At 37.6% G+C, this 25,835-nt stretch overlaps 1 protein-coding gene across 1 annotated transcript in view; it reads left to right on the top strand.

The window, feature by feature from the left end:
• The window catches only part of IL1RAPL1 (interleukin 1 receptor accessory protein like 1), a 1,336,730-nt gene that overhangs the window by 665,009 nt on the left and 645,886 nt on the right, over positions 1-25,835 (top strand). Inside the window, exon 3 of the mRNA XM_067722926.1 lies at positions 6,476-6,755. Coding sequence (XP_067579027.1) covers positions 6,476-6,755 — 280 coding nt within the window. The remainder of the gene's footprint in view (positions 1-6,475; positions 6,756-25,835) is intronic.

The following is a 25,835-nucleotide window of genomic DNA, read 5'->3' as shown; positions in this document are numbered from 1 at the left end:
TATATATATATATGCACACATTCAGGTCTGTCTGTGAGACATTTTAAAAATTCATTGCATGTACACACTGCTGTATTTAAAATGGATAACCAACAGGGACCTACTGTATAGCACAGGGAACTCTGCTCAATGTTATGTGGCAGCCTGGATGTGAGGGGAGTTTGGGGGAGAATGGATACATGTATATTTATGGCTGAGTCCCTTTGCTGTGTACCTGAAACTATCACAACATTGTTAATCAACTGTACTCCAATATAAAATAAACAGTTAAAAAATTCATTACATTTTCATTGCATAAAAGATTTTAAATGAAGAAATTAGAAAAACTTTTCACAGAGCCCACCCCTTGACATGAATGGTTGATTTTCTTGTTGAATGCAAAAGATATTTCAGTCTGTGACAAAAGATATGACTTGCAGAGTAAACTAATATCATTCCTCTTCCTTGATGCTTATATTCAGTTGTTCACCTACTCCTGCCAATTTTACCTCCTAAATCTTTCCCGTTTCTCCTTCTCTACTACCACTGCCCAACTTCAGACCTTCAGTAACATCACTTTCCTGGATAAAGCCTTCTACCTTATATGTCTACCTAAAATTTCAGTCAGCATAGCATATTTGAAAATATTAGACTGTGTCCATCATCTCCCTGACTGAAAGTCTGTGATATTTCCCCATCACTTTCACAATGAAATCAAACAGTTTTTACATCTTATAAAAATACCTCCACAGTCTGTCTTTGCCCACTTCTTTCCCTCCATCTCTTGCTATTTCCTGCTCTAAACTTGTTGTTTCTACACCACAAAGCCATTTGTAGTTCCTGCAAAACTCTGCTATCTCTTATTTCTGTGCCTCTGCTTTTGTGTTCACCTCCAAATTAAATATCTGTCTGCCAATTCTTTGAATGGCTAACTTCTGACAGACTTCTCAAATGTTTTCTCTTCATGGAACATATTCTTGACTAGCCCTATGCATTTCTTTGTCATTGCATTTCCATTGTGCTTTCAGTTTCTGTCTGTCTCTTGGATTACAGTGTGAGCTCCTTGAAAACAAGAGCTGTGTCTTATGTTTTCATGTCTCCAGCCCCTAGGACAGAAACTGGAATGAAGATAGTTCTTGCTACATGAATATATAAATCTGTGTTAGATCAGATTTCCTACAACAGAGCCTAAGACAGGATTTTTGATGCACACCATTGATAGAGGGAGTGCTCTTCAGGGAAAACTTAAGAGGAAGGGAGTGAGGGAGGGAGGGAGGAAGGCAGGGCAGGAAAGGGGAGAGAGCTGAGTGAATAGGTCACAGTTAACCTCTAAGCTCGGCCTGGTCCACACACAGAGGAGCTCTGGAACAGGCACTGCACTGTACAATTGTCTCTACTTGAGACAAAGGAACAGGCTTTTTTTTTTTTTTTTTTACACTCACATCAGTCACTTATTGGCAGTAGGCAGACCCAAGGGGATGTAAACTTCCCACCAAGATGGTTCTTGTCAATCAAGGGTTATTTTCAACAGAAGGAGACAGTTGTGAACTGTTAGCAGGCAATACTCTAAGTTGCTGAAGAATGGATAGATCTGTTTAGTAAAGAGGATGGGGGGACCTCTATTAAACTATCACAGATGCCTTAATTATTTTATCATTATTCCAATGTACCTACTCAAGTAGATACTTCAAGAGTAGTATAATTTGCCTTTTTATAAGTAAAGTCTTACATTTTCATATTAGGGTGCATTATATATGAGCTCTATGATAACACTTTTTTTTTAAAGAATGAAACTTTCAAGCTTGTTACCATGACATATTTTGCACTCTTATATATGTAGTAATAGTGACCAAGTTAACAATGCTTTCCCTAATCTCATTTTAATTAATTAATTAATTTTAATTTGGCCACACCACGCTGCATGTGAGATCTTAGTTCCCCGACCAGGAATTGAACCCGAGGCCCCTGCATTGGAAGTGGAAGTCTTAACCACTGGACCGCCAGGGAAGTCCCTCATTTGAATATATTTACGTTATCCAATCTATGTAGCCTTTGTCCATGAAATAGTACATCAATATGAACTACTTGTAAAGGAATTAGTTCTGAATCTTAATTCCATCACCATCTTCATATAATCTACAATATTATGGGCGGTAACAAAAATAAATGAATATGGTGCTTCCTACTCTCACCCCCCAGTGTAACTTCATGGCTTTATAAAGTCCCATTGACTCTGAAGGAGTATGTGCTGTATAGGAGACATCGAACTAGAGTATTTCCATGGAATCTTCTCATCAGGGAAAAAGAATACCAATAGCTAACTTTCTGAGAGAGGCTTACAGAAGGATATTTTATTCTGAAAGACAGAAAAACCGATGAAATACTATTGTCCTGCAGAATTACCCAATGATAATTTAAAAATAATAAAGGTTACCTGGTAACTTACATAATGGAATTAACAGTGTATAGAAATATGGAAATATCTTGGCTTGGAATGACTGTTTCCAAGCCAACAGACCTTATGTACTGAAGTAAGGAAAAACTGAACATATAATTGGCAATTCTTGTCATCAAGAGTTAGGTTTTAAGTTATCACATTTTCTTTTAAGATTTGAGATGTCCCGCTGGACAAGATTAAGAAAAACATGGTTTGCAGCTATATAAGAAAAATGTCTTTATTCAAAGGAGATCCATACTGAAGTATTTTAGGAGTGAGTGAAATATCATTATGTCTTTATTTTAATTTATTTTCAGATCATTTAGGAAAAAATTGTGATACATGCAGAGTGAGAATGTATGCAAATGCGGTGAAATGTTAACAAAGGAAAAAAAATAGCACTCCTCACTTATTTAATAAAATGCTTTAATTATTGAAAAAATATATGTTCATTTATTTAAATGTGTTTATCAAAATAATTTGAAGATATCTTGAATTGTTCTTTATATTATTTGCCGTCTTTCCCCAAAAAAGTATTAACATGTTAATAAATTTATAGTTTACTTTTGAACATCATACATTTAGTCTAATGGTAGTAATACTTCCTAAGCCACAGATCCTACATTTTATTTCCACATTAAAATTAACATAAAGTGTCTCTGATATCCAAGGTGCTGGTATTTCTTAATTTCACCTCTGCTTTTTCCTTGGCGTGTGAATCAGAGCTGTTTGAAACTTTTTTCCCAATAGATACTAAATAACTCTAATTTTCAGTAATATTTATGGTTTTCTTTCAACACTATTCTCAGTAAGCGTATTTTGAAAGTATGTATTAATATCTCTATCTATCCCCCAAAACACAACTCTCCTTCTGTTCTCTTGATCTAATTTGTTACTAACTTTTTAGAAATTTCTAGGCTAAGTATTTTTGCTTTTAGCTTCAAGCATTTTGCTTTACCTTACAAATCTTTTGAGAATTTGAATAATTTCATCTTACTGTTTATACTGCTACCTTGAAGGTGTACCAGCCTTTTGCACTGGCAGTGATATCCTCTGAGACAGATGGCCTCAGTTACAATAATGTAATTCTAGAATTGTATTATAATTCATATCGTGGTAAAACAAGATAATTTCATGCTTATTGCCAGAACTATAACTGTTTAAAATAAAATCCCACCTAGGATTCATTTCATGCAATGAGACAAATGTACAAAATTGTGTTGATAAATACTGCATGTAATTATGTAACCTTGACATCTCTGTTTGTATACAGTTCTGTCATCCTGTTTAGTGTGGTGAGCCAGCTCTGTGGCAGTCATTGGCAGGAGTGATGGTAATGACTTGGATGTTGTTGATGTCCACCAAGCTTCCAGCACAGTTACTCTAGACAGTACCTCGATACGGCTCTTCATTAGGAATCTTAGACCAACATTTGGTAGTAAAAGTAAACTAAATTAAAGAATGGTGTGAAATTTAAATTACATTTATTAGGAAACAGAATACCATGGTGGTAGAGAGAATGAATTCTAGGGTCATATGTAGCTGGATGAGAATACCAGAACTTCCACATATGAGCTGGTGTTGAGTTTCTTCAATTGTAAATCTTGGCATTATTTTGTTTATTTATTCAAGAATTCATTCATTCATTCAGTCAGTCAGTCAGTGTGTGTTGAGCTGGTTAGCGGGCACAGTTCTAGGCCCTGAGGTTAAAGAAGTGAATTAGAAGGACCAAGTTCCTGACCTCAAGGGGCTTATGTTATGTTGGGTAGACAGAAAGCAAGCAAAAATTGGGTACATGATGTAACGTCAGATAGCAGTGAGTCTTGTGAAAAAATATTAAAGAACAATCTGGGTCAAGTGACTAGGATAGGAGGGTGGTATTGCAGGCAGGGCAGTTAGAAAAGCATTCTTGGAGGAAGTGACGTATGGAGGAAGGGAGGGAGGAAGCCATGCAGTTGATTGGTGACACAAGTTCCATGTAGAGGGAACAATGAGTCCAAAGCCTGAATGGGTGTTTTTGTGAAAGGGGAATGAAAATTTGTAAACTCAGCCCATAATTAAGTGCTCATCAGATGTTAGATAATATTTTAAGATAAGAAATTTGGATAATTCCATAATTATGTGTGTTGTTTGCTCTAATATACATCTTCCTGTTCATTTTGATCATTTTCCTTCTTTTGAATTCTACATGAATTTTCCTGTTCTCAGATCCTTCAAGTTGCCCTCTTTTTAATCTCTAGTGAGTTAAACCCTGCTTGCAGTACTCAGATGCTACTGCTGTTAGAGGTCCTCTTTTCTTGGTTTTTGCCCTTTTGCTCAGTATTTGTATACTGTGAGCTATGTCAGATTGATTTTGTTGCTAGGGGTTGAGCAAGTGCCCTCTCTAGGCAGGAGATCCACAACTTCTCCATGATAATAAAAATGGTGATGTACCTGCCCTGTGGTGACCTGTTGGGTGGGTGTGTGTGTGTGTGTGTGTGTGTGTGTGTGTGTGTGTGTGTGTGTGTGTAGGGGAGAGAGAGGTGATAAAAATGGTGCCAAGATGCCATTTGGAAGATGGTACTTCCAAGAAGAAACTCAGAAAATACAATTAGTTCCCATCCCATCAGCTCCATTTCCCACCATGGTTTCTACTTTACACTTCCCCTAATGCTCCCAGAAATCAGCAAAGTAACCATCTACCTGTGTCTCTGGCTGTGAATCACTACTAGAGCATGACCCACTTTTGTTGTATTTCTTTTTGTCTTGTTTGGCTGTACAACACTTATTCCTCATTTTATCTGTGTGGATCCAATCAGAGAGAAAAAAAATACACTAAGTTGAACAAGGAAAGCTTATATAAAGAGTTTTTCAATGTAATAGGTTATTGGAGTAATGAAGGATTGGCTAGTAAGAAGGAATGATGTACTAGTCTGCTCAGGCTGCCATAACAAAATACCAGAGACTGGGTGGCTTATACAACAGAAATTTACAGTTCTGGAGGCTGAGAAATTCAAGATCAAGGTGCTGGCTGATTTGGTTTCTGGTGAGGGCCCTCTTTCCTGCTTATAGATGGCCACCTTCTAGCTGTGTGCTCACGTGGCATCTTCTTTATAAGTAATCAGAAGGAGAAAGAGAAAGGTTGCAAGCTCTGGTGTCTCTTCTTATAAGAGCACTACTCTCTTCATAAGTGTTCTGCCCTCATGACCTCATATAAACCTAACTATCTCCCAAAGGCCCCTCCTCCAAATAGCATTACATTCAAGATTAAGCCTTCAGCATGTGAATTTTAGGAGGACACAAACGTTCAGTCTGTAACAAAAGAACTGTAAAGAATAGAGGAATGGCCGCCATTACCCCTAACTGAGAGCACCCAAAGAAAAGCTCCCATCTTCCCATTCCCAGAGTGAGAGCCAGACCTTACTGGGAAAATTCATGGCTTACTGAATGGCAGAAGTCACTGAGGTGGCACACCGGTAGAACTGGTTGGAAGTCTGCCCTCTGCAATTGGACAGGGACTTGCCTTCTAAGGTATCTGGGAAAGCTGTTCATGAGAAGGTGTCTCACCTGAGGATCTGCTAAAAAATTACCAAGCTGCTACCGTGTACTGCAGGACCTTGCATACTGCAAGAGCCTTCCAAGCAAGCATGCTGGAACCAGGGAGCAAACCCTTTCCTTTGAAATCTCTCTTCAGAACACTTTACTAACAAAGTGTCAGTGCCAGCTAGCAAAGGAAAACTGTTTCACAGGTCCAGATCCATTTTCAAAGAACAGGCAAACATGTGGATTTAGAATGAGAAGGCCATAAGCTAATAACCATCACACTGATTTAAACTAAGAATAAATATCAGCAGAAACAAACTAAGTGTTGAATATATTGTTTGTTAGTAGGACAAATTACTTTTCAGTGCCCTTCTGAGTTTTATCCATTGCTGCATAGTCTGTGCTTAGAGAAGAATCTTGTCCAATATAGATGCTCAATAAATATTGTTGAATGAATAAATGAATGAATGAACTAATTGATTCCATTTTCCTCTAATGTTTTTTCTTTCTCTCTTTCTCTGTCTTTTTAAACTACAGCTGATGGATGCACAGATTGGTCTGTCGATATCAAGAAATACCAAGTTTTGGTGGGAGAGCCTGTTCGAATCAAATGTGCACTCTTTTATGGTTATATCAGAGCCAATTACTCCCTAGCCCAGAGTGCTGGCCTCAGTTTGATGTGGTACAAAAGCTCTGGCCCTGGAGACTTTGAAGAGCCAATAGCCTTTGATGGAAGTAGAATGAGCAAGGAAGAGGACTCCATTTGGTTCCGGCCAACATTACTGCAGGATAGTGGTCTTTACGCCTGTGTCATCAGGTATACTCTTGATTTTGTTACTGTTGAATCAATTATATCACATGTTGCTTTCTTATACCTAAATTTTGCTGCTATCCCTTTCACCTCAGGCTATGGTCTCAATATTTGTGTGTGTTGCTGCTTTCTAAAATTTAGAATCTAAATCATAAAACGATGGCATTGGAATTTATATTGAGACATTATCTCTGGCTTATGGAGAAAAGAGATACCATCTGGGTATCTACTTATGTTGCCAGAAATTACTAAAGACTATGAAATAAAATTTATAGAGGAGGTGAAATGTTGCAAATAAAATGTAAGCAAAGACTTGCAGAAAGGATGCATAGTTTATTGCTAAATGGGTTGTAACATTTTGTTATTGCCCTTCACAGACAGATAGAGCACAGATACCTCTGGTTCGAACACATCTGCAAAGATGATTTAGGTAACGTGTTATGTGCACAGGAAGAGGAAAGCAGCCTTGCCATGTTAGGGAATGCGAAGGCTATGTTCCAGATCATTTTATTGACTAAAAATGCTGAGTCAATACAAAAATATTTTGGGTCCCTCAGGGCCAATGCAAAAGTTAATAACAAAGCCTGTGCCCTTAATCCACAAAGAAACCCATTACACATCTACATATCTTCGTCTGCTTTTGGAAGAGATATATGTACTTTGCTTAGTGATAACGCGTTAAGACAATATCCATGTCTCACATTAGCAGTTAAAAGTCTCAGTTTAAGCATTTAGCCCTTCATGGACTGTGAATGACTGTGGATGTCATTAGACTATAAGAACATTGGCAAAGCAGGGCATAGGCATATAGAGGGTGTGTTTAAATCTATTTCTTTGTGTCCCTATTTCGACTTACATATAAAGCCAAATCTAAAGCAGTTGATTCTCAATTTGGAGAAAGTCTCAGAATCACCTAGTGTCTTTTTCAAATCAAAGTTCGACTTCCACTTCTGAAATTCTCATTAGCAGCTATTACTCCTCTATCATAAGGTTTGTGTCTCCCGCTCATCATCAGCCTATAAGAATAACCTTTATGGAGGGTTATGGCTACAGGTGTGTTAGGATGTTAAAATAGGTCAAAGCCAGATGAAAGTTAAACATAACTTTATCTTTTTAACGCTGACAACATATAAATCAGAGTTCATTTTGGAAAATATAAATGAATGCAAATAAAGTTCTGCTTGGGAAAAATGTGGAATGAATTATAAAAGAACAAATGCACTATTCCTTTGCCAACTCTTGTTCTTTCCCTTAAAAAAGGGAATCCAACCCTTTTATGTTTAAACATAACTCTTAATAGAAGTAAAGTTTTTGTAGGTGCATTGATAAATAATCGCCATACTAATATAGTTAGAGTACTGTTTGCACTGGCTGTTCTTACTTGACAAATAGTTATCAGATTTAATTTCATATCTGCTGCATTTTCTTAAAAAACATTATTTCTGATTGTTGATGCATGTGTAGGAGGTGATTCTTCAAGATAGGCAAATGTCCTCATTTATCTGAGATTCGAATTGAGCTGAATGTCCATAGTCTAACACTTAATTTCATTATTTATTTTTGATGGGAAAATAAGGTTGTGTTTATGTTAGTAATGTGAACTTCTGAAGCACTGAAGTTGCAATCCTTTGATGTGTTTAAATATACACAGTGATCCAATGCTCAGAAATTGCGTTAAAATGTCTGAATTTATAGTTGCAGTAATGAATGAAGGTAACAGAATTTCAAGAACAGTGACATTTGCCACATGTTCGTGTGTCTATATTTTAATGGAAGGTGAAACTAAAAGAAAAACACCTTAAAGTTTTATATGTGTCAAGTGGTATTCTAGAGAAAGCGATAAACTGCAGGAAAAGATGCTTTTGTCACTGGAATTTGAGTGTTCCAATTGATTTGAAGCTAGTGTTGATCCGGCTTCCTGTTCCAACTTGGAAAGTGGTACTCAAAATCATTATAAACAGCAGTTTAAATAGCATGCCTTGGTGCTGATGACGTGAAGGGAGCCCAGGGCTGTTAGTTGAGTCACTGACATTTTGGCATGTTGTTAGCTATCAGACCACAAAACTGTCACCATTCGTTTTTAAATAATCCACTTATGAAGAGTTTTAGAAGTTTGAAAATGTTAGCTGCTGCTCAAAGGTTCTAGTCTTTCTGATAAATGTTTTGGGTTATTAACTTATCAATGAAAAGTTTTAACAAGCGTTTTCATGTACAGTGTTTACACCTAAATATGTACAAGTCAATGGTGTAAATAACGGAAACGCCTAAGATTACTCTCAGTGTAATGAACAAGAGCTTTCCTACTCCCATCTATAAGTAGCTATTTTGGATAGAATAATACCACTTAATTCTTGGTTCCATGGTACCTGGCTTTTTACTCAGTTTTCTCCTTCTTGAATGTTTTATTTTTACATGAAAAAGTGAATGAAGGAGAGCTGTGTAACTACTTTCTTTTCCTTTATTGCCAGTTAAAAGAATAAGTTTACTTTTAAAAAAATGAAATTTTCCTTTCCTCTTGACTCCCGATTTTTTAATCCTCCTCTTCCGAGTTATGCCCTATTAGCAGTTTCATATGCATAGCGAGCTGGTGCTTGTGTAAGTAATTTAATGTCCTCTAAATTGTAACATACCAAGTTGTTTGGCACACTACTTTTTGGCTAAAAGTTTATTTTGTAGATTCATATTCATGTGCAAGAAATAATATAGGGAGATCCCATGAATCCTTTAGACAGTTTCTCTCACTGGTAACATTTTATAAAACCATAGTACAAAATCATAATCAGCATATTGACAATGATACATTCAAGATACAGAACAATGCCATCACCTCAAGGATCCCTTCTGTTGTCCATATCCACCTCCCCACCCCAATCCCAAACCCCCAGCAACCACTAATCTGTTCTCCATGTCTATTTTTTGCAATTCAGGAATGTTGGAGGGACTACCCTGGTGGTCCAGCAGTTAAGACTGCGCTTCCACTGCAGGGGGTATGGGTTTGATCCCTGGTTAGGGAAGTTTCACATGCTGTGCGGTACGGCCAAAAAAAAAGAAAAAAAAAGAAAAAAAAATACTGGAATTGGGTTTTTCATTCTTGTTTATTGTTAAGTAGTGTCACATGGTATGGACGTTGGCACAGTGTTCATTCCCTCATTGAAGGACATCTGGATTGCTTCCATTTTGTGCTATTGAAAATAGATATTCTGTGAACATTCATGTACATTTTTAGTGAACATAAGTTTTCATTTCTCTGGGATAAATGCCGTAGAGTGAATTTGACTTGTATGACAGTTGCATGTTTAATCATATAAGAAACTGCCCTCCTATCTTCCAAAGTATCTGTACCATTTTACATTCCCACCAGCAATATGTGATGACCCAGTTTCTCCACATGCTTGCAGCATTTAGTATTGTCACTATTTTCCATTGTACCCATCAGTGTATCATGATATCTCATGGTTTTAATTTGCATTTCCCTAATGGCTAATGATGGATTTTCGTGTGCTGATTGGCCATCTTTATACTTGTCAGTGAAATGTCTGTTTATGTCTTTTGCCCATTTTGTAACTGGATTATTTGTGTTCTTACTGTTGAGTTTTGAGGATTCTTTGTACATTCTAGGCACTAATCCTTTCTTGGATGTGTGGTTTGCAAATATTTTCTGCCTATCTGTAGTTTGTCTTTTCATCCTCTTAACAGGCTTTTTTGAAGAGCAAAAGTTTTTAATTTTGATGAGGTTCGATTCATTATTTTTTTTCAATTTACAGATTGTGTTTTTGGTACAAAAATATAAGAACTCTTTGCCTAGTCCTAGATCCTGAAAATTTTCTATTGTTTTTAAAATTATTGGTTTTTTGCCAAAATTTTTATTGCTTTACATTTTATATTTGTCTCTGATCCACTTTGAATTAATATTTATATAAGGTATAAGGTTTATTTTGGTCAAGGTTTAGCTTCTTCGATAGATGTTCAGTTGCTCCAGCACCACTTGTTTAAAAAGTTTAGCTTCCTCCATAGAATTGCTTTTGCATGTTTATTCAAGATCTGTTGGGCATGTTTGCTTGGGTTTACTTCTGGATTCAGTATTCTATACCTTTGATCTATGTGTCTATCCCTTGGCCAGTACCACTCTGTCATGGTTAGTGTAGCTATAGCTGTATAGTAGGACTAAATATCAAGTACAGTGAGTCCTCCCACTTTATCCTTCTTTTTCAAGATCCTTTTAGCTGTTGTAGGGCCTGTTCCTCTCCATATAAATTTTAGCATAAGCTTATCTATGTCTACAAGGAACTATACTGGAATATTGGTAAGCATTGCATTAAATCTGTATAGCTCAAGTTGAGGAAAATTACTGTCTCTACTATGTTGAAACTCCTAATCTATGAATGCAGTAGGCCTCTCCATTTACTTAGGATTTCTTTTTTTGATTTCTTCAGCATTTTGTATTTTTCAGCATACAATCCTGTACACATTTTATGGAATTTATACAGAATTATTTCATTTTCTTTGGTGTGTTTATAAATCATAGTGCCTTTTGAATTTTATTTTCAACATGTACATTGTTAGCATTGTTAGAAGTATGCTTGATTTTTGTGTGTTAAGTTCTTTCTAAAAGCATACTTTTTCAAATTACATATATAGAATGTATTTTATCTAGTATCTAGTTCCTTTGTTCAAGTCTTGATTTTCTCTTTAGAGACTAAAAAGTTCTTCTTTCTCATTGAAAGTACATATTAAGCATCTATCAAAAGGTACTCAGTTAAATCCATTTACTGAGTCATCCATTTCAGAAATAACTACTGATCGCTAGGTAATATGCTAATGCTAGAATTACAAAGACTTTTAAAAAACATTTTTTTTTTACCTTCAGATCATTTGCATCAGAGAAAATAAGTGTGCAATAAATTGTTATAGATACTGTGGCCACAGTTTAAAACAGAATGGGGTACTGCCAAGATGGAGTAGCTGCCTTCCTCCCAGTCCTCCCCTAACAACTGAAAAGGCTGGATAGAACACAGCCAACAAGCAAAGCAAGTGTTGTGAAAGGTGGAAAGAAGGATTGTCTAGGAACCTCCAGACTTGAGGAATGAGATGACCACACTGCTCCACTTGTCCCACCAGATGATGTTGGCAGGGAGCTAATCTTCCATCCCCTGCCTGGTGGAAGCAGGCAGCAATAATATGATCCCCACGCTATGGTAGAGTCAGCACACATGAGTGGGGTCCTGATCTTCCATCTTTCACCCAGAGGAAGTAGGCAGGAATTGTATTCTTTTGCAAGAGAAGTGTCAGTGGAATCTAGTGATGACCTGAGTCTCCACCCCCAGCTGGCATCAATGGGAATCTGCGAGGCACTGTGAGGCAGGGCTAGTCACTGCTAGTCTTCACCTCACTTCTCTGGTATCAGTGAGGAGCAAAGCTTCTACCATCAAAAAGGCAGGACGAGGTGGTGCGAGGTAGGGCTAGTTGGCATCCAATTTTCGACCTTCCCTCCTCTGGTGTCAGTGGAGCCCAGTAGGAAGTGAGCTGGAGGCAACAAGGCAGGAAGGATGTCAGCATGGCTGAGGGGGAAGCTGAACATACATATCCACTTGGCCCACATTTTACATTTCAACAGGAAGGTTGCCTTTATTTAAAAAAAGAAAAACATGATGAAATAGGATCCACATCCCCATAATAACTAAAATGTTCAGGATAGAGTTAAAAAAAAAAAATACTCACTGACCTGACCGTGAGTCAGGAAAATTACAACATTAATGAGAAAAGATACCAACAATGAGATGAATCTGACAAGGATTTTAAAACACTGATCATAAAAATACTTCAGCAAGTAACTACAAAATCTCTGAAAACCGATGAAAAAAATGGAAAATCTCAGCAAATAAAAATAGGTTATAAAAAGAAACAGATGGAAATTAAGCAACTGAAAAATACAATAACCAAAATAAAAGCTGATTGGAAGCGTTTAAGAGTAGAGTGGAGATGATGAAAGACTGTTTGACTTCATTGCTACTCTATTAAAATTTTACATGAAAGGGCCAAAGAAATTCGAATTGCCAGATCCCTTGGGTCTCTCTTGGTTTTAACACTGACCTTTATCATGTCTACTATTAGCTCTCTGATATATAACTTAGTAAGTTTCCTTGGGACACCTTTTCTTTGAATTTTCCTTAAATGCTGGTGTTTACCAGAATTTTGTTTTCAACTCTCTCCCTTTATTCTTCTACATCGGTTGCTCTCAACTTTGGCTGCATATTTGAATTAACTGGGGAGGTTTTAAAAACTATTGATGCCCGTGTACCACCTCAGATCTGTTAAATCCAGATATCAGATGATTCTGTTGTGCAGTCAGCTTGTGAGCCACTGCTCCCCTATCCTTATTTATTCCAGTAGCTTCACTTAATAAATACTTATTAATGACTCAGAAACGAAATCCAAACATTTTCACAAGCACCGGAAATATATTTTCACTTTCCTAATAGTCCCCTCTTCCTATTTGTCTAAAAGACACATTGACTTCAACATGTACGAAAATCTATTTTGATACTTACCTCAACAAAGCTATATCCTCCTCAGATGTTTCCTTTCTTTTTCTGATAAATAGAATCACCATCACTCCAGTAACACTAGCTAGAAAATTATCACTTATCATTGTTTCCTTAACGTTCTTTAGCTTGCCTTAATTGCTACTAAGACCTTTCCAATGTACCCTTAGAAATGTCTTTTGAATTCATTCTTTGTTGTTCATACTAATTTCTACTCTCCAAGTGACTGCAATGTCCTCTCAAGTGGTTTCTCTGCCTCCAGATTTTTCCTATTTTAGTTACTGTTCCACACTGTTGTGCAATTATATGTCCACAACAGAGATATTATTTCATTTCTCTACCTAAAAGTCTTTAATGGGCCCTGTCACCCAGTATGAAGTCTGAAGACTTTGCTTGGTGTACACATCCCTTTACAACCCAGCTTCAACCTTTCATTCTAGACTCATCTCGGGTGTTTGTCTCCGTAGGCACTTTGTGCTGTGTTCTCACCATCCTGTCTGCTGTTTGCAGATTACAGTATGAATTTTCCTTACTCTTTTACTCTTTGTTCCTTCATCCGAAATTCCATTTTTCACTGCCTATCTGAAGAATATAGAGCTATTTCTTGAAGAAGATCCAGTATATGTTTATCATCTTTCTACTTTTATCAGACTGCTCCAAAGACAGTTGTTTCAGTTATCTGTTATGGGGGGGAAACACCTCCAAACTAAGTGGCTTAAAACAACAACCATTTTATTTACACATGATTCTGCAATGTGGCCTGGACTCAGCTTGGTTGTTCTTCTGCTGATTTTGCCCATAGTCACTTGAGGCTGGAATCAACTAGGATACAGGATTGGCTGAGCCTCTTTCTCTCCATGAATTCTCAGGGTCTCCTTTTCTCCACGTGGTCTTTCCAACTGTCTCTCCAGCAGGATGGCCAGACATTTTATATGGCAACTCAGAATGTATGAAGACTTATCAAGCATCTATTTGCATCATGCTTACTAACAGCCCATTAGCTGAGTCTAGAGCTAATATGGGAGGAGATTTCACAAGAGCTTGAATTCCACAAGTTGTGTTTTTTTGGTGGGATCACCAAAATAACAGTACAACAGAGTCTGCCCTTTGGCCCTTAGTAATCCCTGCCCTTACACATGCAAAGTACACTCACCCCATTCCTAAGACCCCCAAAGTCTTATTGTGACATCAAGATAGGGCTACAAGTCCAGGACCTCATTACCTATGTGTGAATGAGGTTCTTCATGCTTAGTTCCTTGAGTACAACCGCTCAGGAGTGGCTCCTCTTGATCCAAAGGTCTGTGAGCTAGAAAGACTTGTTATCTAACCCTTACACACCCAACATTCTCTGGTCAGACAGGAATAAAATAACTAAGCTAAATAATCCTATCCAAAATGTGTGAGAGATACAGAGCAGTCACTGAACCATAGCAATTCTAAAACCCAGCTGGGCACACGTCAGCAGATTTTTGATTAGGGCCCAGTTCTGCTTACTGGGAGTCGTTCTCTGTGGCTTTTGGGTCCATCCTCTTCTTTTCCATGGCAAGTTAAGGGCCCAGGGGCCTCTTTTTAATTGGAACTTTATCAACAAACTCGGACGATTTCTTAAAATGCTTGTGAGCCTTTTATGTATTAAATTGTAATCTATTCCATTAAGCAGAGGCGCCACACACAAGTATATTTAAGACTGCTGTCTCTCTACTTGCGAGTCAGGGTTCTGGAAGACAGTGCACCAGATTCTTAGACACCCCTTTGCTTAGCTAGTCTTAGTGTATGCCTCATATACCTTCATAGCTAAGTATCTCAGGGTTTTCCTCCAAGACCGTTTAAGCAACCTTCTCTGGATGATAGAGTATGCGTTGCATCCCAAACGTGTTATCACTGATGTGATTTCCCCTCAGAGTTAGTGTGAGATAGTGTTGTTAGTGATCATGCACCCACAAAATAGTTACTGAATAAAATAGTGATTGGGGTTAATGTTCTTAGAATGCCTTGTGGAAAACATTGGCATAGCCAAAATTATACCATTTTCTGGGGCTTCCCTGGTGGCGCAGTGGTTGAGAGTCCACCTGCTGAGGCAGGGGACATGGGTTCGTGCCCCAGTCCGGGAAGATCCCACATGCCGCAGAGCAGCTGGGCCCGTGAGCCATGGCCGCTGAGCCTGCGCTTCTGGAGCCTGTGCTCCGCAACAGGAGAGGCCACAACAGTAAGAGGCCCGCGTACCGCAAAAAAAAAAAAAAAAAATATATATATATATATACCATTTTCTGATTCCTATCATTTTCCATGAAAAAAAAAATTCCATTTCTTATGACAGCTCTTATCTGAAACTAACACCAGTTATGAACTGCTTATCCTCCATCATGACCTTTGGTACTCCAAAACACTGTTCTATTCTCTGCCTGTAATATACCCTCACTGTCACCAGGTGGAAGTAAACAGTAATAATATGTTAGGCCTAAAAGACCAACAGGTAACAGCTGTAGGTGTAGTAGAGGTAAGTTTTCATTCATTTTAATTTGTATGATAGACGATAATTTTAATATTTATTATTGTTTTATGTGGTTATTGCTTAAAAATCAAGTCATTCTTAGATCAAAGGATAAATAATCTCAGCATCATTTTAGAAAGTCTTAAACATTTATGCCCCAAGGAGTCTCCCTTTGTTCAGGACAATCAAAGCCCATATAAATGTTTTATATCTTACCCAGAAATCTTAATGATCATATGCATATGTGTTTCAAGGACCTAATGTAGTTTCACAGTCTTGGTCTCTTAATTGTTAAACTACCTCTCTTAATTGAAACCACAGTATACCCTTGAGAATATCAGCTGTAATTTATAGGCTATAAAAAATGCAATTAAGCCTACATAAGGTAGTCCTTTAAAAAAATCCATTGAAATACAATTGAAAGTCTTTAAGGTTTCAAGTCTGGATGCAGTGTCTTATACGGATGATAAATTGAAAATATAGAACTGCATATCAGTTACTCTTTCTATAATCTTTTGGTGGTAACATGTGTCTCTTGCCATAATAGTCCTCAAAGAGAATTTCCAGTTTCATAATTCTGATAATTCTTGGAGATCATGCTGAGGTGGTAAATCAACCTAGGACAGATACTAAAGTTTACCCTTCTTTCCGTATCTGAGACTTGAAGGTGTTTTCTAAAGGATTGAACTATTTTTGAACACGGCAATAATTAGCCAGATTGTTGTCTTTCTGAGTGCTTTCTTTTCAGAAACAACAAACCCAATTGTTGGAAGTAAAAGCCTAGAGCTGTGTGAATTGGCTGTTCAATTTACTGATTTTTAAAATCATCCTGAAAATACATGTCTGCAACATAACAGCCATTTTTTTCCTAAATACTAAGAAGATGAAATAAATTCTGCTCAAGTGATGATGGGATAGTTTCTTAGATCACTGGATTGAGAAAAGCTTTGTCTTATCTTTCCAAGTCTTATAAGAAAGAAAGCTTTGAAAATTCTTTGAAATCAATGGTGGCAGGTTCAGGGAAGACAGAGGCTAATAAATTTTCTCCAAAAAGTATCAAACTAATATGGAATAGGTTGGCTGCTGAAATATACATTTGTAAAATAATTAGGCATGTAAAGGTAAATGCTGAGTTCTTACGTATCCTTTTTTTCTTTCTATTTTAGGTAAAATGAATTACTATGAGCCCTTTTCAGTCATGGCTATAACATGTACATTTATCATATTTCACAAACATTACTGAATATCTATGATATGATATAAATGGTAATTACCTCGAGGAAATTTTAAAATTGCAAACAATATATGTGCCAGGCATAGAGGCCATTGACAATCCAGCAAGACTATTGGTGGTCATACTTTTGTACTCTATTATTTTTTTAATTCTTTTTAATATCTTTATTGGAGTATACTTGCTTTACAATGTTGTGTTAGTTTCTGCTGTACAACAAAGTGAATGAGTTACACATATATCCCCATATCTCTTCCCTCTTGCATCTCCCTCCCTCCCACCCTCCCTATCCCCCCCCTCTAGGTGGTCACAAAGCACCGAGCTGATCTCCCTGTGCTATGTGGCTGCTTCCCACTAGCTATCTGTTTTATGTTTGGTAGTGTATATATGTCAGTGCTACTCTCTCACTTTTTCCCAGCTTCCCCTTCCCCTAACTGCTAATGTTGGTGCAGTAAGCAAAGATAAAGTGAATAGGCCTAATAAAGTAATAGCAGCTGATCAACAAAGTTTAGGATAAGTGAAAAAGTTGAGTATGAAGCTCCGGTTATCCAGGGTTCTTTCTAAGTCTAATTTTGTATGTGGTTCCCAAGAAAAAAATAAGAAGAATAACCTAATGCCTGTAGGGAAGACAATAAAGAGACTTTTCTTAGAAGGGCTCACGAAGAGCCTGTGATTTGAGCAAGACTTTGAAAAATAAACACATGGCTAGGGAAAGTGTGATGGAGAAAATTTTCCCTGTCAGAAGGGTTTCATGAAGACTAGTATAAGAAAAATTTTAAAATGATCTAGAACAAGGGTTGGCAAACTTTTTCTGTAAAGGGCCAGATGGTGAAAGTTTTAGAGTTTGCAGACAATATAGTCTCTATTGTAAATACTCAACTCTGCTGTTGTAGCAGGACAGAGGCACAGATGATACATAAAGGAATGAGTGCGGCTGTGCTCCAGTAAAACTTTATTTGCAAAAATAGGTGGTGGATGGATTTGGCCTGCAGGCTAAAGTTTGCTGACCTCTGATCTAGAAAATGCCTTGCAAACTGCAAATAGGTAAGCCAAAAGTAGAAACTGCTATTGTTATTAACAAAGAAAAAAACCACAGTCTATTCATAAAAGAGTGACTAGATCAGTTTTGATGGAAAATGGGGTTTTGTAGGTGATGGTGAGAGGGATGGCTGTAAAGAAGGGTAAAACAAGACTTAAATGGCAGCTAAGTATAAAGCAAAGAATGGAAAGCTGAAAGCAGTTTTTCTGGAATTATCTTCCAGCAAGTATATGAATGTTTACAGAAATTGGAACGTGGAAAGCAGACAAGGGGTTTTTACAATAATTAGGGTGTGAAGTGATGGGGGCTACGGTTAGAGGTTTAATGGTAGGTATAGCAAGGAAAAAAGATTCAAGATCACTTTGGGAAGTTAAAAATACATCAGAGATGGTGCTTGATTGGATGTTGAGAGCCTGATTGGATGTTGCTACGGGAAACAAATAAAAGGAAAAAATAGCAAGAGGCACATCTTATACTTTTCCAGTACAAACCTAAACTTTTTCACCACAAAATCTGAGGGTCTTCAGAAATAAAGTTGCCTTGACTTTAAGCCGTTACTCTAGGAAAGCCTTAAATAGAGTTCCCACAATTGCTCCCTGACACAGCACTTGAATAAATAAAGGAAGAGGTCTGGGGTCCTTTCTCGGTTCTATGTTAGTCTACTTGTTAGTCTTTTTTCTTTTTTTTAAATTAACTAAAGTCCATACTTCGCTCAAATTTCTTTTCCTTTAAGGAGCTAATGCTCCTTAATGGCAGAGATTTAACATCTTGTTCATCTTTGCATCTCCGATTATGCATATATGACCACTGAGATCTGAGCAAAGAAAAATGTTTTGATCAGTTGTCAGGTTTGGGGACAGGTTATTTGTATATAACAAAAATCTTAGAAGTAGCAGTAGCTTAAACAAGAGAAGCTTTCTGCTCAAAGAAAATTCCAGATGTAGGTATTTCAGAGCTTATATGATGTCTGCCTAATTGTGAATTGTCTAGGCCTCAGGTTTCTTTTCTGTCTCCACTCTGTTCTCCCTGGGGGTATGGTCCTCATCCTTATTTTCCAAGATGAAGTTCTGTCCACCATATCCATGTTAGTATAAACAGCAATATGTAATGAAAGGAACAAAGAACATGGTCCTTTCCACTTTTAAGAACAAGACCCGGGGCTTCCCTGGTGGCGCAGTGGTTGAGAGTCCGCCTGCTGATGCAGGGGACGCGGGTTCGTGCCCCGGTCCGGGAAGATCCCACATGCCGCGGAGCGGCTGGGCCCGTGAGCCATGGCCGCTGAGCCTGCGCGTCCGGAGCCTGTGCTCCGCCGCGGGAGAGGCCACAGCAGTGAGAGGCCCGCGTACCGCAAAAAAAAAAAAAAAAAAAAAAAGGACAAGACCCAGAGGTTATTTATGTCACTTCTCCTTACATCTCATTGGCTAGAACTTGTTCACATAATTACATGAAAATGTAGTGGTGGCTGGGATATATGGTTTTTATTATTAGTACCCATGTGCCTGATAACAACATAGAGGTCTATTACTGAGGATCTTAAATTCGTTTCTCTAGAAGAAAAGCCCAAGACAGGGATTCTTATGCAAGTGATCTACTGAGGAGTGCACTCAAGAGAAAAAGCTAGGAAAAGGTGAGTTTTCAAAAGTCTAGACTCATCCTGACCCCCAGGGAGCTGTGGAACATAAATTGCACCGCCGAATTTATCCTCCCTTGAAGCAAGGGGGCAGGGCCTGGACTTCACAGTCATCTCTATCCAGGTGGCTCTTGTCATGCTAAGATGAGTCTCTGGAAAAGGGTACAGGTGTGAGCTTTGTCCAGTCAACACCCACAGCAGTTGAGGTATGGGTACAACAGCGGGTTAAGAAATTCTGAGTGGGATACCAAAAGTATCTGCTACACTGAGCAAGAAGAGGAAGCAGATATTGAGGGGAAATTAATAGCCAATTTTGGCACAGCCAGGAAGCATCCCTCCACATATACTGAAATGACTCAGTAGATCATTTTTGCTATGCATGCGGTAAACACTCTGTCAGTACTTGTTGAATGAATAATGCATATTCTTGAACGAACTTCTATTTTTTTTATTTCCACAGCCTTCCTTCTTTAAAATTCCTGAAAGGATTAAAAAATATTAATATTCTCAATACTACCATACCTGTCCCCAACATATACATATGCATATGCATCCTGCCCGCAATAGCCTCTCTCTCTGCCCAGATTCACTCACAACCAATTATAGAATTACCTCATCAACATTGCTGAAGAAGTATTGATTGGACAAATCCCTGCTCTTTCAAGTATCTCTAGTTCTGGTTCCCAGAAAATTTCTCATTGTCCAGGAAATAAATGGACAACCAGCTTATTACTCTGATTAGGTTACATAGAAACTCCATATATTCATCTTCTCTAAAGCTTAGGTGAAGAATCAGTAAGACTTTTCTTATCAGTCTCTGTGGCCTGGATTTATGCAGGTTTTACGGTGGCATTTCTGGCTTTCAGGAGGGTTTCCATTTAGTAACAGCTTCATGGTATAGAATCTGAGGTTATAAAACAAAAACTTAAAAGGTAATTGAACAAGCGCTTAAATGATTTCATTATATCTCTCAGTTACAGATCCCCATTTTCTCCCATGAATGTCATAAAAGAGAGTCCTATAAAAGGGTCAGGGTTGTGGAGTGAATGAGTAACATCTGAAGTATGTTCCAGTGGTTTCTGGAAAATGTCTTACATTGCCCAAAAAGCAAAAAAGAGAAAAAGAAAAAGAAATGAAAACACTACTTTAAAGCAATATCACATCATTAGTTATACTTCATATTATAGAAAAGTAGCTTAAGTAAGATAGTTTATTCTCCCATGTAAAGTAAAAGATAGGCATTCCTGAACTTGTATGATAGTTTCAGGGTTTGTCAAGGCCCAGACTGCAGTGCTTAGCATGTGACTTCCATTCACAAGGTTACTCCATGGTCCTAGTGCAGCAGAAGAACTGAATTTTAAATGTTATTTAATTTGAAATAGCCACGTGTGGCTCTTAGCCTTTGTTTTGAAATGGTAACATCAAACGATTATTGGCTCTTTCCTATAATATGTTTATATTATACATTTACATTTTGCCTAGAGTCCTGTAATGTAGATGTGGAAAGGATATTAGAACAAAGCTAATATTTAGAAATATTGAAAATCAAGCTGGATCCTCCGACTTCATAGTCACTGATGATTATAAAAATTCATTTTTAAAAAAAAATTATAATTAGGTGATGGATGTATTAATTATCTTGATGTTGGTAATCATTCCACAGTACATATGTATATCAAATCACCACATTGTACACTTTAAATGTGTACAATTATATTTGTCACTTACTCCTCAATAAAGGTTTTTTTAAAAAAAATTTTATAAGTTACTTACTTTCCTGATATTCCAGGGAGACTTTCCTTTATTTGCTTCAAGTAAGTAAGTTTATACACAGTTATCATTTCAATTAACTTTGATGGAGTTGTATTTGAAGAATGATTACAATAATCTGGCAACAAATTTTCACTTGATCTATCCTAATATTGAGGGTTAGGCTGTCTTTCTGGTCTTGACACTGTAAACCAATCCACTAATGGCAAACCAACCATTATTTTACATTAAAACAGGAATATTATTTCTGTTACTGAAGAAGCTTTGGAATTGGTTGCACGTAGTTGACATGATTGAAATGTCTAGGAATTTTTGATACTGTATTCATTCTCAATTGAACGAATTTTCTAGTAGATTATTAAGTATCTACTCTACACCAGCTACTGGACTAGCCATTGGGAGCAGAGCAGTGACTTAAGCCAGATGAGATTCTTCCTAGACTAGGCTGGCAGTCTGTTTTGGAAGAGTCTTTCACACAGTAATTACTTGTGCCCTGGCTTTTAAGAAGGAAAAGATTAGGGTGCCTTAAGATCAGCTAACAGGCCAACCTAGCCCACTTGGTGTATAGGCTCACTCTCAATCAAAGTCTGCACTCTTCTAACTGAAATCCAAATATTTCTGGGGTTGCACAAAGAATTCCCAAGGGGTGTGCCACAAAGGTAGTTTGAAGGAAATTCATCTCCCGAACCTCAACTTCCATATGTACTCTTGTGTAAAATTGCCTGATAGCTCACAGTAGCACTTCTTTTACTTTACAGAAGTGAAATTGCATTATGATGTATTGTATGCAAAACGGACTTAGGTGTCAAACAAAAGAATAGTCTGAAATATTAGTTTGAAAAATCAAGGCTGCTTAAACTCAGAGATCTTCTCTGTGTTACAGCATTTCTGATAAGTTTGAAGCTTAATCCAAGTTGGTATACTCTCAATTCAGAACAGCCAAAACAACATATAGTAGTGATACTAAATTAAATGTAATTGGAATGTTTTATAGAACTATCATATATTCAAGATACATTTGATAAAACCCAGGGGTAAATTTTATTTGTTGTTTTTCATATATTTGGTATACATGATCACCCCCCCCAAATAGTTTTCTTAAAAAATGAAAATTCTGTTTCATCAAATCATGCCATGATGTATTTTTTCCAGTTATCCTATTTGATATTTATAATATTTAATATTCTTCCCTCCTACTAAACAAATAAATAAACTTCTTTAAACTTACAAAAAATAGATGTCAACTTAAATCACCCAGGATTTTTCTAAGATCTTTCAAGGGAATTGTAACAAAATAAAGTTGAAAACTACTACCCACTGTTTCTCAAATTATGATCTGATGTATAATTAGATTTTAATAATCACCAGTTTAAAAAATCACTAGTTTAAAAAAAATTCCTGGATCCTAACACATACCTATTGAATCAGAATTTCTGGGGAAACAAGGACTGGGAACCTGACGGTTCAATGTGCATCCAGATTTTTCTTATCCACAGTAAGTTTGAGAATTGATATTCAGGTAATAGTGATCCTTTTAAGGGAAACATATCCCATACAAGTTCAGGGACAGCAGGGTGCTTTATAAAATCATAAGAATATAAAGAGTCTCTCGATGGAGGAGACCCAGTGCTTGACATGGCACCCAGCATGTAGTAGATTGAAAGTGAGTGAATACAAGGTATATACCCCCTTCTAAAATATTAGCTAATTAAATATAAATTATACATCTTCCTTCTAGAATGTTAACGATGTACTACGTAGTTAATTTCTTACAAAGATTATTTACCTCTCCATCTAAATTTAATTTACAAATGGAATCATAGGTAGTAAAGACATAGCAGGGTGCCTTCCAGATTGCACTGCTGTGATCTTCAAATGGATGAGCACTGCAGATTATTCAGCCTTCTGAAAAGTTCTTAATTAGGGAAGCCAGTAGTGTGCAGAGTAACAGCCTGTGTTTTAACTTTGTTGACATGGTGTGGAAATCCCATGTAGATATCTTGTACAAAAGAATGAAAATATTTTAATTCCTAAATCGCAATTTCCAAGTAATTGTACTTCTAATGAAAATTGCCACTATGAATGTCTGTTCAAAGGCTTTGGTTTACAAAGTAAAGATTTGAAAATATCAAACTTTCTTGATCTCTGAATGTTGTTTTCATTAATTAAGTGAATATGACAGCTCTCTCTTTACCCTAATAGCCCCCCTGGAGGAAATAACATTTTTGTTTGTCTAAACAGTACTTAAAGACTACTCTAAAATTAGAGTTTAAGACCTTTAATTCTGGAGTGCAAAGCTCTATGTCCTTGACTCTGATGTTTATCATGAATATTAATTTCTGATCTTAAACTCAAGCCATGAAATTTTTACATATTGTCATACCTTTCCCTTGACAATTTTGGTAATTGCCATAATTTCCTCATCAGCAAGAGTTGTGTGTGGCTTCCCTGGTTTAACGAGGCTATAAAATTGGCAGCTCTGAATTCCTTCTTTTGTTTCAGTGTGAGGCCTATAGACTTGTTTGCTCTGAGCAGTTAACTAGACCTCTGATCTTGAAAGAATTACAGTTTTTATTGGTGCCCTTACATGATAAAGGACTTAAGGTATTTTTGTCATTACAGGATTTAATCATTACCTTTGGAATTATTTTCTTATTAGGTGACATTTATGTCCACTGCTCTAGACCCTTTCTCTGTTGCTCACATAAAAATATTGTTTTCCACAGGATAGCTATCCTTTTTTTTTTTCTTTTTTTTTGTGGTACGCGAGCCTCTCACTGCTGTGGCCTCTCCCGTTGCGGAGCACAGGCTCCCGACGCGCAGGCTCAACGGCCATGGCTCACGGGCCCAGCCGCCTCGCGGCATGTGGGATCTTCCCGGACCGGGGCACGAACCCATGTCCCCTGCGTCGGCAGGCGGACTCTCAACCACTGCGCCACCAGGGAAGCCCTATCCTTTTCTTTAAAATCGATTCATTGCTAGTATCAGATCTCCAAATATCAGGCTATATGTTCAGATTGTTTATCACTATTTAACTTTTAAATTCTTTGGACAGTATACACACAGACATACATGTATACATAAACATGCACATACTTTTTTTTAATAAATGCACCTCAACTGGAATATTGTTCTCTTTTGTTTATTTGTACCTTTAACAAGATTTATTGAACACCTACTAAGCATCAGACCTGCAGTCCTCTGAGGATAGGAAGAAAAATGGACAAGACACACATTGTCTGAAGATACCACAGTCAACCAGGGTAGATGGACTTATAAAGAATTATCTGTATCACTGAATGGCAAATGCTGTTAGAGATCTGGTGACAGGGTGTTACTGCAATCAGGAATATTCAGGGATGGATACACAAAACAGTACACTGAGGCTACATGCGATGGATTTTTACTGATAAAGAAATGGAAAGGACATTTTATATCACACAGTGGAAGTAGCACAATGCCAGCCATGGTGATTTGGGAAGAGGTGCTCTGAGAGGGGAAGACCAACAGATGTATGTGCCTGGAGTGAAGAGTGCACAATAGTGCATACAGAGGAAGCTAGAAAGGAAGCTGTGGGCAGATATGAGACGTGTCTGTGGATAGAATACCAGGCTCAGGAGTTTCACTTTTTTTTTTTTTTTTTTTTGCGGTATGCGAGCCTCTCACTGCTGTGGCCTCTCCCGTCGCGGAGCACAGGCTCCAGACGCGCAGGCTCAGCGGCCATGACTCACGGACCCCGCCGCTCCACGGCATGTGGGATCCTCCCGGACCGGGGCGCGAACCCGCGGCGCCCGCATTGGCAGGCGGACTCTCAACCGCTGCACCACCAGGGAAGCCCCAGGAGTTTCACTTTTTTCTTAAGAGATGGAGACAGTGATCCAGGATGGCCCATATGCCATAGAGAAAATTATTCTGGTTACTGAGTCATCTAGATAATTATTTAACCATTCTTTGAGAGCTCCTCTTGGCCAGGTGATGGCTAAGAATCAAAGCCAAGTCTTTGTCCTCAAGAATCTTACAGTCTTTTGAAGAATAAAATTAATTTAGTCAACAATTAATGTCTAATATGACAAAATTTATGAGAGTGGAAAGAACAGAGTGTAATGTGTATATAGATGAGGCATGTGATTTTGAATAAAAATCAGAAAAGCCTTCATGAAGATATGTGTTGAGTTCTGATGCAGGCATAAAGCTTAGATGAAAAGGAGGTTTGGAGGAGGTGGGACAATAATACAAGGATAGAATCATTATACATGCCTTCTGATTGTCTATGACTGTAGCAAAGTGCCTATAATTTGGGTTGTTCTGAGATGTAGCTATGGAAGTAGGAAGGTATCAGTTCATGGACTTGGGTGCAAAACTAAAGAGGTGAGAACTTTTCAC

This window comes from Pseudorca crassidens, chromosome X (genome assembly GCF_039906515.1).
Source record: "Pseudorca crassidens isolate mPseCra1 chromosome X, mPseCra1.hap1, whole genome shotgun sequence".
Classification (NCBI taxonomy): domain Eukaryota; kingdom Metazoa; phylum Chordata; class Mammalia; order Artiodactyla; family Delphinidae; genus Pseudorca; species Pseudorca crassidens.
The sequence above is the reverse complement of the archived record's forward strand: the minus strand, read 5'-3'. Positions and strand labels throughout refer to the sequence as shown.